Genomic DNA, 18,556 nt, shown 5'->3' on the forward strand with positions numbered 1-18,556 from the left:
TCACACACAGCAGGGAGGGGGGCACCCGGCTCCATATAAAACAGACCAACGGGGGGGCGGAGGGGGTGTCAGTGCAATCGATGGGCATGACGAGGGGGGGCTCCCCGGCTACAAGTGCCAGGGCAAACGGAAGGCTGGGGGGGGGCAGTGGGGTGCAGTGTGTTGCCTCGAAGTTCCGCAGGTGCTTCCGGGCCTGTGGGGCAGAGAAGAGGGAGGGAATCAGTGATGGGGGGCAGGGAGGGACGCTCCAGCCCCTGCTGTAGCCACTAGCTGGGGAGAGAACCCAGGCGTCCTGGCTCCAAGCCCCTCCTCTGCTCTAAGCACTAACCCCCAACTCCCTTCCCAGAGCCGGGAGAGAACCCAGGCGTCCTGGCTCCAAGCCCCGCCCCCCGCTCTAAGCACTAACTCTCACTCCCCTCCCGGAGCCGGGGATAGAACCCAGGCGTCCTGGCTCCTGGCCTCGCGCCCCCCCCGGCGCTGGGAGGGAGGGGCTATCGGGGTCCACTCACCAGGAACAGGGCCAGCTGCCGTCGCCCCTCGGGCGTCATGTCCTCCCCTGGGGGGAAGGCGAAAGGTCAAAAAAGTCAGGCAGAGACCAACCCCCCCCCCAGGCTGATTCCCCTCCAAACCCCCCCTTGCCTCCCAGCCACCCTGTGGGTGGAGACCCCCCCACCAACGAACCCCCCCATGGGCTGATCCCCAGCACCTGCCCTGGCCGGTTCTCAGCCCAGCGATCCTCCCGCTCATTCCGAGATGATTGGCCGGAGCTGCGGCCCCGGCATCCCATTGGCCGCCCCCGCTGCCGCCCCACACTCACCTACGCTCCAGGGGAAGTGGCCGCCGCGCTCGGCCTGGTAGGAGCTCAGCACGGACAGGCACCAGTCCTCGTCCACCTCGTAGGAGCTGTACACCGAGGCTGCGGGGAGGGGGCCGGTTAGAGTGGGGCTGGACGCCTGGGTTCTCTCCCCAGCTCTGGGAGGGGAGTGGGGGCTGGTGATTAGAGCATTTACCTTCCTCCACGGCGCTGGAAGCTTCTAGCCATTCCCGAACGACTCGCACCCCCTCCTCGGCCATTACCTTGGGGTACCTGGAACGGGGGGAGTGGGGGTTAGACACGCAGTGCTCCGGTGGTGCCCCTCGCTCCCAACCTGCAGCCCCCTGCGATCCCAGCCCTGGGCTCCCCCAACTCACCGGTGCTGGAGGAGTTTCAGCAGCAGGTCATTCCCCCTGTTTGACATGATATCTTCTGGGACCCTAAGGCACACCAACGCGGGGCAGAGTTAAGGGTATTTTCCAGACTCTTCACTGACATGAGTTTGACGGTTCTCTGAATTCTTTATATGGCACACTAGAACTGCAGAATCCACTTCCCCAAACCCACTAGACCCCACTTCCCTCCCTGTGCCAGGGATGGAACCCAGGAGTCCTGGCTCCCGCCTCCGTCTCCTCCCGCTCTAACCACTAGACCCCCACATCCCTCCCCGACTTTTACTCACGTGGTGGTGATAATTTCATCCTTCGTTCTTCTGACCAGCAACACTGGCCCCTGGTATCTTGGGAAACAAAGAAATAGAAATAAACTGCTAAGTGAGGCCACATGACCGGGTGGGGTGGGTGAGATAGTGAATTAACATCCCCCCCCTCCCCCACCCGTCCAAAATGAGAGATTTCACCAGTGGCAAGTAGTCCCGAGGGTTAATCCTGAGGGCCAAGATTGTGGATAGGTTCAAGAAGGGATACCGTTAACCTGCGGAACTCCCCACCCCATGATATTGTCCTGATCAACCTGCCACTTGATACCAGAGGCCAGGATAGAGGGAGAGACTTAGACTTCATTATTGGGCTATGGAGCCAGCTGCCACAGGATATGAGGACAAGAGTTTGGAGGGATTAGGGGAAGAAAGGATTTAGCCACGAATATGCATGAAATAATGTGGCAGGCAGTTCCACAGGTTATCAGTAAGGCCCGGAGTTGAGCAGGGCTGGGCCCAGAGATCGGGCTTCAGATGGAGGTTCACAACCACACCCCGTCGCCCGGGGCTGGGTTTTTCTGAGCCGAACGCCTGCAGAGTGCCACCCTGCGAACCCGACATTTGTCAGGTCTCAACTTCCCCCAGCCATCCGCGCCTCAGTTTCCCTTTTTACCTGCAAAGCTGCTCGCCGTTGTTCAAGTTCAGGTATTGCCTCACCGTCCTGGTGACCAGCCCTCCTAGGACATGCAGGTTTCAGAGGAATTAGAACTCAAAAACAAAATCGTGGAGAGTCAAGTATGCCCTAGCCGCAGAAACACCCCGGGGGGGTTCGTCAACACCATGCTTAATAAATAGGTTTCCAAGGAACGAGGAGGATTGAAGCTATCTACCCAGCTATGGCCAGACTCCGCTTCCAGATAGGTGCCATGTAGAACGTTAGTTGCAACAGTGTTTAATTTTTTAATTTAAATTTTTTAGCTAGATTCAGCCAAGAACTTTTCCCTCTAAAACTTCAACCAGGAATTAATTCAGCAGCGTTCTCCAGGCCGGGTTACGCAGGAGGCCAGACCAGATGACCACCATGGTCCCTTCTGCCTCAGTTTCCAAGGTGTGAAGAGAGCTCAGAGGGACCTAAACAGCTGCGGTGGGGCACCGAACGTGAGCTGCGACAGCGTTCCGAAGAGTAAGAGATCAAATCAATCCAGCCGACTGTGGCACCGATCTGCCTCCAGACAGATGCCATATAGAACATCGGTTGCAACGGCGATACGGTACAAGCGCTAGCTAACTCGCGGCAGGGCGATACAGACCAGGAGGTCTCACACAGCGCATTTCCAGGATCTCAAAGAGCTTTATGAAGGAGGCCAGTCCCCTCAGCTCCATTTTACAGATAGGGAAACAGAGTCACAGAATGGTGACATCACCCAGCAGGCCAGCGAGAGCCGGAAAGAAACCCCAGGTCCCAGAGTACAACACTCTATCCACTAGGCCACCCTACCTGCTAGAGAGATCAGAGCAATCTAGCCCCACATCGTGCCACCAGGCAGGTGCGATACAGAACATCAGTTGCAACAGTGACTGTAGGTTGCCTCTAGACCGTAAACAACGATCGTTAGGTTAAAAGCGGCTCGGCACTAACGAGCGATAGATGCAGCCAGAGGCTGGGAGCTGATCTCTGGCAACCCAGCCCGGTCAACGCCTCGCTGCAGGTGCAGGACAGAACACTGGTTGCAACAGGGACGGTTGTATTAACAGTGGACTGACCCATTTTCCACAAGGGGAGGAAATTAATCCCCCGCACAAATGGCTAATGGAACCTCTCAGGGAGAGGAAGCTAACCCCCGCCTGCCACCTGATAATGGAAGCTTCCTCTGCTTCCGCAGCCAATTGGGTTTGCCCACCCCTACCGCCGCCACACATGGGACGCTCCAGAATGTCACGGCTCAGAGGGGAATTCTGAGTGGCTGGGTGGGGTCATATGACCTGCTGGGGGATCGGAAAGTGGGGGAGTTGTGAGATGGGATAGGCCGCTGGATTCTCAGACTAGTCCATGTGTTTGAGGCAAGGGGCCAAACCACATGGGCGGGGAGGGGGGGGAAAATGGGCTGAACCACATGGGCAGAAGGGAAAGGGAATGGGCTGAAGCACATGGGCGGCATGGAGAGGGGGAGGGGAGGGAAGGGCTGATCCACGCAGGCAGAGGGGAAGGGGCTAGGTGGGAAAAAGGGACGAACCATGTGGGTGGAATGGGGGGAGAGGGAGGGAGGGAGGAAGGGCTGAGCCATGCAGGCAGAGGGGAAGGAGGTGAGTGGGGAAAAAGGGCCAAACCATGTGGGCAGCATGGAGGGGGAAGGGCTGAACCATGTGGGCAGAAGGGAAGGGGGGGGTGTCACTTACTGCAGCTCTCTGGCATGACCTTGAGCGCCAGGGGGACCAGGTCGTCGAAGGAGGCATCCAGCACCAGGGCGCTGATGTCCGGGTACGACATCGCCGCCCACGTGGCTGCAGGAGAGACGATGTCAGTGGGGTGGGTGGGGGTGGGGGGTAGATCAGCCCCCCCCCCCCCCCCCACACGCTCAAACACAGACACCCGCCTGGGGCAGGGCTTGGATCTGTCCCCCCTTCCGACCCTCCCCTCGTATATGGTCCCTCCCTCCCCAACCTAGCCCCATGGTTCCTACCCCCCTCCCCGGCCCCCCCGGTACCTGTGAAGCCCCCGATGGACCAGGCGTACACCACAATGTCCTCGGGCAGGAAGCCCAGGCGGTGGATGGCGTATTGCATCACCACGTCCATGGCGTTGGCCTCGTTCTGCGGCAGGGGGACGCCCTGCGGGGGAGAGCGTGGGGGTTGGGAGACCGGACTCCTGGGTTCTCTCCCCAGCTCTGGGAGGGGAGTGGGGTCAGGTGGTTAGAGTGGGGGGGGCCGGGAGCCAGGACTCCTGGGTTCTCTCCTCAGCTCTGGGAGTAAGGGGGCTGGGAGCCAGGACTCCTAGGTTCTGTCCCACCCCTGGGGACTCCCAGACTCACCGTGCTGCCAGCGAAGCCAGGGTGGTTCCATCCGAGCACCGAGTAGCCGGCTGGGAGGGAGAAGCAGGGAGGGGGTTAACGTGGGGCCAAGCGCAGCATGGACAGAACCCACTGGGCGGATGCCAGAGACATCATCGGTTGCAACAATGTGTGGGGAGCTGATGGGCAGTTCCACTGCTGAGTATGGGGGGGCACAACTCACCCCCTGGTATCCTGCAGTTTAGGACAACCCGTGCCCCCCAAACTGGAGTGCCCTAGGGCAGACAGAAGGGTGGCAGCCCCAACCCCCTCCCCAAATAGAAATGGATCCTTCCCAATGAACCCCTATTCCATGCAGAGAAATGGATTGGGCCAAAGAAAGGTTACCTGATTCCCGTACCCCCATCCTGCACAGCGATATGGGTTAGTCCAACCAGGACCATCCCAAGGAAAAGTGGATTGGCCCAAATGGGGCTGCCCTAACCTGTCGCCCCACATACAAAAAAATGGATGGGTCCAAAAGTCAACCCTCTATCCCAAAGCACAGGAATGGACTAATCCAAAGGGAGACACCCCCCCCCCCCCCCAGAGCAGGGAGCTTGGGCCAAAAACCGGGCCCCCCCCCCCCCCCCCCCCGATGCATAGTCCAAGCAGAGCTGTGCCCCACTCCTGCCAAAGGGATCGGATCCTACCAAAGTGGAAAGGGGGGGGAACATCCCCAGTGATGCTGGATCGTACCATCCAGGGGGGTGGGCAGGCAGCCAACCTCATAGAATCCAGCGTTGCCTTCGCAGCAGATCACCTAGGGGTGGGTGGGGGACACAGAGGGGACAATGAGGGTCCGACTGAACCCCAACTCGGGCACATCCATTCGGCCTCCCTAAAATCAGATACAGGATCCCCCCCCCCCCCCCCCCGACCCATTCTAAGTTGCTGCAGCGTTGCCGTGCAGCTGTTCCCCAGCCGCTCTGCCCCAGAGGTGGCTGCATCTCAGCGCCGGGCGAGCTGTCCCCAAGCAGCGTCGCTGTGTGACTGTTCCCCAGCTGCTCTGCCCCAGAGTCAGCTGCATTTTGGTGGGGAGGAAGTCGCCCCTATGTATTAAAATACTCCGTGGCTTCAGTTCCATTTCAGGCCAGCGCAGGGAGTCCTGTCCTTGGCCAGGGGACTGTTTTCAAGTTGTTCCCCCACCCGCCTGGTTGGCAGGAGGGGGCATTACGAGCGCAGCGCGAAGCCGGGCCCCTCCCTTGGGGCGGGTGAGGTGGCTCAGCCTGGTCAAATTTGGACCCCAGCTGGGCATTGTGTCCTTACGCACCGAGGAGGCAGCGCCGGGAACAGTGCTGCTACGGACACTGTCGTCCGGGAGGCAGGAAACCGTTACACTGAGGGAGAGGCCCCCGAACGCCCCTGGCCGGCGCCAAGTGGGGGCCCCCAATCCGCACTGGCCGGCGCCAAGTGGCTGGTGCTGCCTCCAGCCCACGGGGCCCCGATTGCCCTGTGATCAGCTCTTTCGCTATGAATTATTGGCACTTTATACCACCAGCCGTCTGCCCGGCGCTGCGCCACCTCCCGCTCGATCCGCCCCGCTCCCAGGACGGGGTTCGCCCCTTCGCCATGGGGAGTGCCCAGGCCGTGGATTTGTCCCCCCCGAGTCCCTGCTTTCCGGATCCAGACCCCCACCCCGTAAGCGCGACCCACGTCCCGGCTGGACCGAGCCCTCGCCGCCGAGCGGAGAAACGCTCACCAGTTTCTTGCCGTGGGGCTCAGAGCTTTCCCGACGGTCCACGAACATCGTGTCAATCTCGTTGCCGTCACAGGCTAACAGCTTGGCTCGTTTCCCATTGTACTGGGCCGCCGGGGGAGAGAGATTGGTGAGGGGTTAAACAGGAAACGCAGGACTCCTGGGTTCTCTCCCCAGCTCGGGGAGGGGAGTGGGGCCTAGTGGGTTAGAGCGGGGGGGGGGCTGGGAGCTAGGACTCCTGAGTTCTCTCCCCAGCCGCATCCTGTGCCTCCTGGACTCACCTCCTCCACCAGGCGGGCCTGGCCCTGCAGCAGCATGGGCATGACGGCTTTCTGCAGCAGGTAGACGGAGCCGGGATACAGCATCCTGCGCCCGAATGTGTGCGCCACGATGTAGCTGGGGGGGCAGAGGGAGGCGGTAGGTGGGGACGGCGCTGTTTCCCTGCCCCTCCCTCGGAAGAGAATCCACCCTGCCTCCCTCCACCCCCACATCCACGAGATCTGCCCCCCACCATCCAGGAGATCCATTTATGGTCAGGGATGAAAATCACATGATGTCCCTCCCCAGCCAATCATGTCCCACTTACCCTCAGCCAATAGGCAGCAAGGGGCACTCCAGCCAATTAGAAGGCAGGATTCCACCCCCTCCCCGAAGCCGCCGAGTTGCACCCCCAGCCAATCAGTAGCCAGGATCCCTTCTCAGCATTCCAAGCCCCACTCACCAGCCCTCAGCCAATCAGCATCCTTCCCTCTCAGCATTCGAGAACCCCCATGCCCGCCTATCCCTGTGGCCAATCAGCAGACAGGACCCCTCCATCAACATTCCAAAGCCACCTCCCCCTCCACTGGCTGACCAATCAGCATCCAGGAGATGCTCCTAATGTTCCAGTTCCTCCCACCCCGTCTGGCCAATCAGCACCAAGGAGTCCTCTCTGCCCTCCCCCATCTCCCATGATGCCCTGGTGCTGACGCCATGACTCCCATAATGCCTTGGGTCTCCCCGGCTTCTAGGAACCCCTCCAAGCATTCTGCACCCCTCTTTCCAGCCAATGGGAACCCAGGATCCAGCTAAGCCCTTCCCCCGAGTGCCAGGGGGCAGAGCTTACCTGGCGATCTGGCAGGGCAGCTTCTTGATGGCATGGAGGAAGCCGTTGGCCGCGCTCCGGTGTTTGGGCTCCGGCCGCATCAGCGAGACGCCCCGGGAGTCCGACCTGCAGGGCAGCAAACAAGGGGCTTACAGCGGGGGTTGGGAGCCAGGACGCCTGGGTTCTCTCCCTGGCTCTGGGAGGGGAGTGGGATCTAGTGGTTAGAGCGGGGGGGGAGGGGAGAATGGGAGCCAGGACGCCTGGGTTCTCTCCCCGGCTCTGGGAGGGGAGTGGGGGATAGTGGTTAGAGCGGGGAGGATGGGAGCCAGGACTCCTGGGCTCTCTCTCCCCGCACCCACCGGCTAGTGACCTCGTCCCAGCGGAAGTCCACGGGCCAGCTCCTGAAGTCAAAGTTGTAGCTGGCGAGTTTCTTCTGCAGCAGAGAGAGAGAGAGAGAGAGAGAGAGAGAGGAAGGAGGGTGAGACGAACCTAGAGAGAGCGACGGAGGGGTGTGTGGAGCCTCCCCTCCCCTCCCCCCCGGCTAGAATGGGTCATTCCAGCCCCCCACCCCCATGGCAGAGTGAGCAGCATGTCGGCACCCCTTGCTGGCCGGGGGCTGCTCCGGCAGGTGAGCTCAACCCCAGCGTGGCAAGGGAGGGGAACCGAGCACCATGGGAGGCACAATGTTGAGGGGCCGGGCAGCCAGGCATCCTGGGAAACGGGCTGGCACCGAGGGAAGCCACAGGCACCATGGGAGACGGGAAATGGCACTGGGGAAAGGGGCAGCAAGGCATGATGGGAGATACAGGCAGAGCTGGCCCCTGAGCATCCTGGGAGACCATGGGAGGAGGGCTGCGTTGTTTCCCCCCGGTCGTAGGGAGAGGTCAGGGTCCCCTCCACCCCCTTCACCTTGATTTCTGGGGTGCCAAGGCGGTGGCTATCTTCCAGGATGGTGATGAACTGGATGTACTGGGGGTTGGTCCAGCGCCCGATGCCTGCAACAGAGACACGGAATTAGAGACGTCTGGCATATCCAGGGAGAGAACCCAGGAGTCCTGGTTCCCAGACCCCCCCGATCTAACCACTAGCCCCCACTCCCCTCCCAGAGCCAGGGAGAGAACCCAGGAGTCCTGGCTCCCAGCCCCCTCCCCCCACTCTAACCACCAGCCCCCCCCCCCCACCTCTGAGGCAGGCGACCCCGGCCAAAAGGAGCAGCATGGTCCCAGCGTAGTGCGAGAAAGGAACCACCTTCGACATGGTCAGGTATCCTGTGGGGGGGTTGAGAGCCAGGTTCAGTGGGCACCCAAGCTGGGCCCCCAGGGAGGAAATCAGCCTGGAGTGATGCAGCTGGGGAATGGCTGCACATAACACTGCACAGAGACGGCTTGCCCAGCACTGAGATGCAACCACCTCTGGGGTGGGGCAGCTGGGGAACAGCCGCATGTAACGCTGCACTGAGATGGCTCACTTGGCGTGAGATGCAGCCAGCTATGGGGCGGGGTCTGCCAGTAGCCCAACGACACCACTCCATTTTGGGACAGGAAGTAAAGGGGAAATCGCAGCTATGACGATAACTGCAGGGTGGGACGTTTAAGGCAGGCACAATTGGGAATTGAGCAAGGGCCAGAGGAGAGCACCCCTGGCTGAAACCCCCAGCCCGGTTCCCAGCAGCACAGCACCCCCTAGCACTGCCCTGGGGCCAGCCCTGACCGCCAGGGAGAGCGCCCCTGGCTGACCCCCCGAGCCCCACACCCGGCAGCGCAGCACCCCCTACCTTTTCGGTACAAGTAGAACATAGCCAGGGGGGAAGTGTAATAGGAAATAGACCAGAGCACCGACGCCTGCAAGGAACAGAAGAGAGGCTCAGTAGGATGATACAGCCAACAAAACCCACCCCCAGGATGCCTGGGTTCTATCCCCAGCTCCAGCAGGGATGTGGGGTGTAGTGGTTAAAGCAGGGGGGCTGTGAGCCAGGACTCCTGGGTTCTCTCCCCAGCTCCGGCAGGGGTGTGGGGTGCAGTGATCAGAGTAGGGGGGCTGGGAGCCAGGACTCCTGGGTTCTATCCCAGCTCCAGCAGGGGTATGGGGTGTAGTGGTTAGAGCGGGGGGCTGGGAGCCAGGACTCCTGGGTTCTATCCCAGTTGTTGCAGGGAGCGGGGGCTGGGGCTCACCTCAGGGCAGGGACTGCAGGCTGCCGCAGGGCTGGAGTATCTAATCCAGCCAGGACCCGTGGGACGGGATTAGAGACAAACATGTTTTCGCTGCACGAAGTGAGTCATTGCTTCCCTCTGGGGCAGGTTATGGAGGGGTGAGAGGGACCCGGGGGGTGCAGGGAGTGGGGTCTAGTTGTTACCGCGGGGGCTGGGAGCCAGGACGCCTGGGTTCCACTGAATGACCCAGCCCCGAAGGCGCAGGGGGACTCACCAAGGCCAGGATGCTGTCAGCATGTTTCTCCAGCGTCCGCGGCTGGTAGTACGACTCCTGGTGGGAGAGACCCCACATCATTTCGAGCCCCCTGGGGGCCCCTTTGAGCCCCTGGGGGTTCGGGTGACCGGCAGAGCGTGGGGGAAACTGGGAGTTAAGCCTCCAAGTTAGATGGGGGAAAACCCAGACAGATCCCCATCCTGCCACCAAGGAGCCAACAGGGTGTTCCAGGTTGGGAGAGGGGGCATGTACCACAGGGCTGGAATCAGTCAATGTGGGACCCATGGGGGCGAGAGAGGCAGCAACACCACGCCAACCTGGACCACCCATCGAAGGACATGGCGGCCATTTTGGTGAGGTCACATGGGGGGGTCATGCCAACCCAATGCCTCCTGAGCGACAAGGCGGCAGCCATACTGGAGACACGCCAACATGGCAGCTCAGGGAGAGGGAAGCAGCAGCAGTAGCCGCCATTTTGGAGTAATGCCAACCTGGCACGGTGGGGGTGTGTCAGCCATTTTGGTGACGCCACGCTGGAACTGGGCCAACCTCGTGCCTCTGCGGTGGACACACAGCAGCCATTTTGGTGACGCCGTTTTGCAGTCAGGCCAACTTGGCACCTCAGGGATGGGGCCATGGCAGCCATTTTGTTTACATCACACGGGAGTCACGCCAACCTGGCACCTCTGGGGGATAGCATCATGGTGGCCATTTTGAGCAAGGCCACACACAGGAGTCACGCCAACTGCTGGAGGATGGTGTCATGGCAACAGGGTGAGAATGGGAGCCAAGGTAAGGGGGATATTTATGTTTGGGGGGCTGGGAGATATCAGATAGCGGAAAGGGGTAAGATGCCCCCTTGGTACTCTCCTCCCCCCATGTCCTATAATAGTCTGTCCCAGGGGGATATTAACACCCTAAGACCTGGAAGATACCATGCTGGATAATGGGGGGGACTGTATTTCTTCAAGTACCCTACACAGGGGACTGACCCGTTGGGATATCAATACACTAGAGCCTAGGAGAGGCCATGTACACCCATCTTCCTAGTGAGTGGTCTCTCCTGAGTGGGTGAAAACATCATTACCTCAAAGACTAGCAGCTACCATATCAGGTGAAAGAGCGTGGCACCCCCCCCCCCCATGTCCTACAATGGTTTTTCCAAGGGAGTATCAATAGCCACGGGGTTTGGACGATACCATTGGATAATGGGGGGGGGGAAGGTCCAACTCTTTGTGACCCCCCCAATTTCCTACAATGGTCTCCCCCAAAAGGGGGTGCCTGTCAATACCATATTGCAGAATGGAAAGGGGTTCAGCTCACCGCGCTCCTTGTGCTACAATGGTCTCTCCCAAGGGAGGGATACCAATCCCCTGGGGATGCCATGCTGGATAACGGGGAGCAGCCCAGAAGACCAACCCCCCCCATGTTCCATTATGGTATCGCCCAGAGGGGTATCAAGATCCTGGGGCTCATAACATTCCATGATGGACAATGGGGAGCTGCCCCCTTTCCCCGCCATGGTCTTTCCCAAGCCCCCATAGAGATAACGGGAGCCCGGGCGATACCATTGTCTCCCGCGGGGAGAGGAAGCGGACTCACCCAAGAACCATCCTGGGCCCCCTCGGCTGCCTCATCCCCGTCTCGGGAGGGCCTGGCCGGCCCCCGGTCCCGATAGACCCGATAGAGCCGCGGCCCCAGCACACAGCTCAGCAGCTTCGCCATCTTGGCCCGGACCAAAGCCGGGGGCCGGGTGGACGAGGGGGGGAATTAACTCCACTTCCGGGTTCTCTACAGGAGCCCGGGGCGGACAGACTTAACCAGGGGATTTCAGAACGCTTCCCTCTGGGAGACGGATCTTAAAGGGCCAAGCGGCCGTTTTCTCGTCCCCCCCCCCCCCGCTCTTAAAGGGCCAGGCGTCCATTTCCCCCTACCCTCCCCCCCTCAAATTTAGTCCTGTGGTGGGGGACGAAAGGGGGTGTTGCCACGACTACGGTCTGGGTCGCACCAGCCTGGCACCTCCAGGGTGGGGACGCGGCAGCCATGTTGGGAGTAATGCCAACTGGGCAGCCATTTTGGTGCCAGCATAGGGGGATGGGGGGCAGGGGTCACGCCAACTGGGTGGGGGCCTGACAGCCGTTTTGGAGGTGGTGTCAACTGGCCGCTGGGGTGGGGACACAGTGGCCATTTTAGAGTGGCTGTATTGGTCTCATGCCAACTTGGCGGCTCTGAGTTGGGGGATGCGGCGGCCATGTTGGTATCGCCATGTTGGAGCTATACCAAGATGGCGTCTCTGGGATGTGTCGGCCATTGGTCTCATGCCAACTTGGCGTCTCTGAGCCAATGATGTGGCGGCCATCTTGGTATCGCCACACTGGAGCTATGCCAAGATGGCGTCTCTGGGAGGTGCTGGCCCTTTAGGAGCCATCGTATTGGAGTTAGGCCAAGATGGCGTCTCTGGGATGTGTTGGCCATGTTGGTATCGCCATATTGGGGTTACGCCAAGTTAGTTTCTCTGGGATGCGTTGGCCATTACGGGTCTCCTGCCAACTCAGCGTCTCTTCGGTGGGGATGTGGGCGGCCATGTTGATGTCACCATATTGGAGCGAAGCCAGGTTGGCGTCTCTGAGATCTGGCGGCCATGTTGGTGTTGCTCTGTTGGGCTCATGCCCACTCAATAGCTTCGGGTTCAGGATGTGGTGGCCATTTTGGTGTCGCCAGGTGGAAATCTCCGGAACGTGGCAGCCATATTGGTGGTACCATATTGAAGTCACACCAATTTTCTAGCTCCAAAGAGGGTTCACGGTGGACGTTTTGCCGCGCTGACATGCGACAGTCTCTGGGGTGGGGCGGCTGTTTATACAGGGATTCTCTCCCCCGGCGCTGAGATGCAGCCATCTCTGGGGTGGATCACACCACTCCCCTTTCCCTCTCTTTCACGCCCCCTTCCCACTCCTACGCTGCTGCTGTGCGTCCCTGATAAGCCGGCCACCAAACCCCCAAGTCACTCCAGAGATAGCTACGTCCGGCTCTATTTCGGTCTCTTCCTCCTTGGGTCTTGGAGATAGAGCCCCAAGGTGGTGCCACCCAGAAGGACCCCGGCATTCGGGGCATCATGACCCCCATCTGGATCTTACTCCTTCTCCAGCTGCGACTCACCAGAGAGGAAGGTAAAAACCTGCTTTTTATTGGCCACCCCAGACTGCATCTCAGGGCCGGGAGAGGGGTCCCTGTATAAACAGCCGCCCCATCCCAGAGGTGGCTGCATCACAGGGCCGGGTGAGGGATCCCTGTGTAAACAGCTGCCCCACCCCAGAGTCAGCTGCATCTCAGTGACAGGAAATCTAACCCCTGTGAATCCCCCTCTCCCGCAGATGCCTACGTCCAGAAGGGGCAGGACCGGGAGCTCCCTTGCGGCCTGGTCGAGTCTCTCCCGGGCGCGGAAGAGGTGACGTGGTCCTACAATGCTGGTGTTCCTGGGTCCTCGTCGGTGCCGTTATTCCGGGGCGCGGCGGGTCAGGCCCTGAAGAAGGAGGCGGAGGCCAGGGAGCGGCTCTCCGTGTTCCGCAACCACTCCCTGTACCTGCGGAGGGCCGAGGACGGGGACACGGGGACCTACTGGTGTTCGGTTCAGGGAGCCACCCGCAACACCTACCACCTGAATGTTGTCACAGGTGGGTCGCGGCTGGCGCCCCCTAGAGGGGATAGGCCCTGTGCCCCATTCCCACCCCCCTGAGCCAGCCAGTCCCCGTCCTGGGGCCGGATGGGAGCCAGCGCCCCCCAGAAGGGACAGGCCCCTGCCCCATTCCCACCCTCCTGAGCCAGCCAGTCCCCATCCTGAGGCCGGATGGGAGCCGGCGACCCCCAGAGCGGACAGGCCCCGTGCCCCATTCTCCACCCCATTGCTTAACTGTCCCCTGCAGGGACCCAGATGGCGCTGACGACCGGCCACACCAACATGACCTGCCACCAGTTCTCCTGCGCGATCTTGGACCGGCAGGCGCTGCCGGCGGTGACATGGCGGGTCGACGGGCAGCGGGCGCAGGACACCGACGGGCAGGGCCAGCACCTCGTCTTCTCGGGCTCGCGGGTGGCGCTGCTCCAGGCCTGCTGGAACAGGAGCGACCAGGGGGCCAGGAAGAAGAAAAGACGGGTCAAGTGTGAGGTGAACGGCCTGCAGGTCACCTTCAACCTCGCTGGTAGGGATGGGGCCAGGACACTGGGGTTATCTGGGTAGGGAGTGGGGGAGAGGGGGTCTAGTGGTTAGAGCAGGAGAGGGGGGGGTCTGGGATCCAGGACTCCTGGGTTCTGTCCCCTGCTCTGGGAGGGGAGTGGGGTCTGGTAGGTTAGAGCAGGGGGGGCTGGGAGCCAGGACTCCTGGGTTCTCTCCCCAGCTCTGGGAGGGGAGTGGGGTCTCGTGGTTAGAGCAGGGGGGGCTGGGAGCCAGGACTCCGGGGTTCTGTTCCTCACTCACCCCTTGTGTTTTCCCCGGGCGATGGGAGCAGGGAAGGACCCCCCTGCCCCCAACGTGGGGGGACCCGCCTGTAGCTCCGCCTGGATCCCCCTGGCCGTGTGCGCAGCGCTGGAGTTCCTGCTCCTCCTTGCCTTGGGGGCGGCGCTGTGGAGGCGGGGGCAGCCGGACCGGAGGTAAGTACTGGCGGGGAGCGGGGAGTGGGGTCTGGTGGGTTAGAGCAGGGGGGCTGGGAGCCAGGACTCCTGAGTTCTCGCCCCGGCTCTGGGAGGGGAGTGGGGTCCACTGATTAGAGCGGGGGGGGCTGGGCACCAGGACACCTGGGTTCCATCCCTGAAGCTTAGTAGGGAGGCCCCCGCTCACTCGTCCCCCAATTCCCTCTCTGCAGGTCACACCTCGGCGACCTTCCCGTGCACACCCAGCCAGGTAGGTGCCCCGCTGCGGATCTGTGGGGCCGCTGGGCCTAGGGGCAGCAGCCAGCCTTCGCCCCTACCCCATTGTGGGGTGGGGGGCAGGGCTGTGTCTGCCTTCATTCAATGGCCTGGGGGGGGGGAAGGGATTTCTCTCCCCCCATCCCAAGGAGCTCCCATCAATTCTCATGCGGTTTCTCTCCTGTCTCTTATTCCAGACCCTCCCGGACCCAAATCCCAGGCGCAGCTGTATGAGAACGTGGGGCTGGGCTGGGACACGCAGGTGGGGAGCCGGCGCCCCCTGGGGGGGACAGGCCCCGTGCCCCATTCCCTGCCCCCCATAGCCAGCCACTCCCTGCCCTGGGGCCGGATGGGAGCAGGCGCCCCCTAGAGGAGACAGGCCCCTGCCCCATTCCCTGTCCCCCTGAGCCTGCCAGTCCCTGCCCTGGGGCCGGATGGGAGCCGGCGCCCCCTAGAGGGGACAGACCCCTGCCCCATTCCCTGTCCCCCTGAGCCAGCCAGTCCCTGCCCTGGGGCTGGATGGGAGCCGGCGCCCCCTAGAGGGACCAGGCCCCTGCCCCATTTCCCACCCCCTGAGCCAGCCCCGTTTCAGGGGTGACTGTGAGCTCCTGTCATCCCAGCAGGGGGCACCGATCTTGCCCAGCCGTGATGGCCCCGTCAGCCCCTGTGGAGCGACCCCCGCCCCTCGAGCTCTGTGTCGGGGTCCGGGCGGGGCCGAGCCGCGTGTCAACACCCAGCGCCCTCCGCAGGGCGGTTCGGAGGCTCCCTGAGGCTACCAGGGGCTTTCCAAGGGGAAGAGCTGGAAGAGGAACCCAGGCGTCCGGCCCTCCGCCTTCCCCGCCCCATGGGGGCTGGGGTGACAGATGGGGACTGGGCATTTGGGGGGGGGTTGGAGCAGAGAATAAAGGAGAATGGAGTAGAGTTTGTGACGGGAGTGTGGGGCTGAGAGAGAGAACACACAACCACACACATCCAACCACAACCACACAAACAGAACCAGACGTGATCACAAATGCACGCACATAACCACATGCACACAGCCACCCAACCACAACCGCACGCACAGACTCAGACACAATCTCACACACACACACGCCCAGCCATGCACACACAGACGCCGAAAACCAGACACAATAACACAATCACAATCACAGACACACACAGACCCAGATTCAGGCACAATCACACAGATCCACACACACACAACCGCGCACGCACATACACACAGAACAAGAGTCAGACACAATCACACACATATACAACCATGCACACACAGACAGAAAACCAGACACAATAACAATCACACACACGCACACAACAACATAATCCCCACGGACACACACGCACAGGAACAGACACAGACACAATAACATAGTCGCACACACAGAAAACCAGACACACACACACACACACACACAAAACCCATAACACAATCACACCCACAGAGAACCCCCCACAATCACACAAACACACACACACATAACCCCCCCCCCACAATAACACAAACACACACACAGAGGACATAAGAACAGCCAGACTGGGTCAGACTAATGGTCCATCCAGCCCAGTATCCTGTCTACCAACAGTGGCCAATGCCAGGTGCCCCTGAGGGAATGAACAGAACAGGGAATCATCAAGTGATCCAGCCCCTGTCGCCCATTCCCAGCTTCTGGCAAACAGAGGCCGGGGCCACCATCCCTGCCCAGCCTGGCTAATAGCCACTGATGGACCTATCCTCCAGGAATTGATCTAGCTCCCTTTTGAACCCCGTTATAGTCTTGGCCTTCACAACATCCTCTGGCAAGGAGTTCCACAGGTTAACAGTGTGTTGCGAGAAAAAATACTTTCTTGTGTTTGTTTTAGATCTGCTGCCTAGTCATTTCATTTGGTGGCCCCTTGTTCTTGTGTTAGGAGAAGGAGGAAATAACATTTCCTTATTCACTTTTTCCACACCAGTCATGATTTTATAAACCTCTAGCTTATCCCCCTTAGTCATCTGTTTTCCAAGCTGAAAAGTCCCAGTCTCATTAATCTCTCCTCATACGGTAGCCGTTCCACACCCCTCAGCAGTTTTGTTGCCCTTTTCTGAACCTTTTCCAATTCCAATCGATCTTTTTTGAGATGGGGCGACCACATCTGCATGCGGTGTTCAAGGTGTGGGTGTCCCGTGGGTTTACATAGAGGCAACATGATATTTTCTGTCTTATTCTCTCTCCCTTTCTTGATGATTCCCAACATGCTGTTCTGCTTTTTTGATCCCGCAGCGCTTTGAGTGGATGATTTCAGAGAACTCTCCACAGTGACTCCAGGATCTTTCTTGAGCGGTAACAGCTCATTTAGACCCCGTCATTGTACTTGTCTAGTTGGGATTGTGTTTCCCAATGTGCATTTCTTTGCAATTATCAACATTAAATTTCATCTGCCATTTGGTTGCCCAGTCACCCAGTTTTGTGAGATCCTTTTGTAGCTCTTCGCAGTCTGCCTGGGACTTCACTACCTTGAGTGGTTTTGTATCGTCTGCAAATTTTGGCCTCTCTCTTACCCCTTTTTCCAGATCATTTATGAATATGTTAAATAGGACTGGGCCCAGTACAGATCCCTGGGGGACAGAACTGCCACAGTCACAAATCACACACACTGACAGAGAACCCCCCAGTAACACCATCGCACACCACACACACTGACAGAGAACCCCCCCAATAACACCATCACACACTGACAGAGAACCCCCCGAATAACACCATCACACACTGACAGAGAACCCCCCCAATAACACAATCGCACACCACACACACTGACAGAGAACCCCCCATTAACACAATCACACACCACACACACTGACAGAGAAACCCCCCACAATAACACAATCACACACCACACACACTGACAGAGAAGCCCCCAATAACACAATCACACACACACACAATAAAACAGACATACAGAAAAGTAGCTACACCGAGAGCAAGACAGAAACACACAACACAATCACACAGACACAAAGTTACACACAACAACATAGTCACACACACACAGAGAATTACACACACACAGAAATGCACATATACACAGTAAAACAACCCCCCCACACCTATAACTATGCAGCAAAACCAACACAGAAACCCAGCTACACACAACACAATTACACACACACTTACACCACTACACCCAATGACACCCACACAAAACCGCAGCCCCACCTGTGACCCACACAACACAGCCGCACCGTGCCCTGCTCCGCACGCACACCCTGTGCACCCCCCCTCCACACACACACCTGCACTGTGCCCTGCCCCCCACGCGCCCCCAGGGGGCTGCGGGTTGGGAACAAAGTCACAACTGCTGGCGATCGGAGCCAAGACAGGATTCATTCTGGACACGTTTCAGGAGAACAAATACACACCACACACAACACAACCGCACCGTGTCCTGGTCCACAATTTCACAGCACACACAGCACAAATTCATCGGTACACAGGCACACTGCGTCACTGCGCCTGGCTCCACAATCTCACCCCCCAGCACCCAGCCCCACCTGCCGCCGAGCTCCCAGCCTGTCTGCTCACGCCCGGCTCTGGGCGCTAACTCCGTGTGCAGCACGGGAAATTTCTGATCACCCGCACATACGCCCAGTGCGAACACCACAACAACCGAGCTCTGAGTCATGCCCCAGCCAAAGGCCTTGTGTGTCCCAGCTCCAACCCACAGGGCATTTCAGAGAGCTGGGAATGGGGGGAGCCCAGGGCTGGGCTAGCAGGGGCTGCGGGTCGGGAGTGAGGGGCACCGGCAGGGCTGGGGGCGGGGAGGGCTGGGCTGGCAGGGGCTGCGGGTCGGGAGTGAGGGGCACTGGCAGAGCTGTGGGGGGACAGGACCGGGGTAGCAGTGGCTGCGAGTCAGGAGGGAGGGAGGAAGAAAGTCACAACTGCTGGGC

General features: G+C 60.1%; 2 protein-coding genes across 2 annotated transcripts; one reads left to right on the forward strand and one right to left on the reverse strand.

The window, feature by feature from the left end:
- Window positions 1-23: 23 nt before the first annotated feature.
- LOC112109526 (phosphatidylserine lipase ABHD16A) lies at window positions 24-11,468 on the reverse strand. The gene is given in 21 exon segments (XM_026660964.1): window positions 24-132; window positions 134-193; window positions 510-556; window positions 818-916; window positions 1,011-1,087; window positions 1,192-1,254; window positions 1,497-1,553; window positions 2,146-2,209; window positions 3,870-3,974; window positions 4,178-4,301; window positions 4,502-4,551; window positions 5,219-5,282; window positions 6,222-6,323; window positions 6,500-6,614; window positions 7,324-7,428; window positions 7,662-7,735; window positions 8,212-8,297; window positions 8,484-8,570; window positions 9,077-9,143; window positions 9,727-9,783; window positions 11,329-11,468. Coding segments are annotated over 21 exon segments (1,650 nt in total). The 5' UTR covers window positions 11,452-11,468; the 3' UTR covers window positions 24-108.
- A 706-nt stretch (window positions 11,469-12,174) lies between these two features.
- On the forward strand, window positions 12,175-14,664 carry LOC112109530 (lymphocyte antigen 6 complex locus protein G6f). Its single transcript, XM_029913774.1, has 6 exons — window positions 12,175-12,231; window positions 12,791-12,896; window positions 13,101-13,400; window positions 13,650-13,925; window positions 14,232-14,373; window positions 14,586-14,664. Exons 1-6 carry the CDS (start codon window positions 12,175-12,177, stop codon window positions 14,662-14,664), a joined length of 960 nt encoding a protein of 319 aa, XP_029769634.1.
- Window positions 14,665-18,556: the final 3,892 nt, after the last annotated feature.

The sequence above is a fragment of the Terrapene carolina genome, unplaced genomic scaffold (genome assembly GCF_002925995.2).
Source record: "Terrapene carolina triunguis isolate 2854851 unplaced genomic scaffold, T_m_triunguis-2.0 Scaffold907, whole genome shotgun sequence".
In the NCBI taxonomy this organism is placed as follows: domain Eukaryota; kingdom Metazoa; phylum Chordata; order Testudines; family Emydidae; genus Terrapene; species Terrapene triunguis.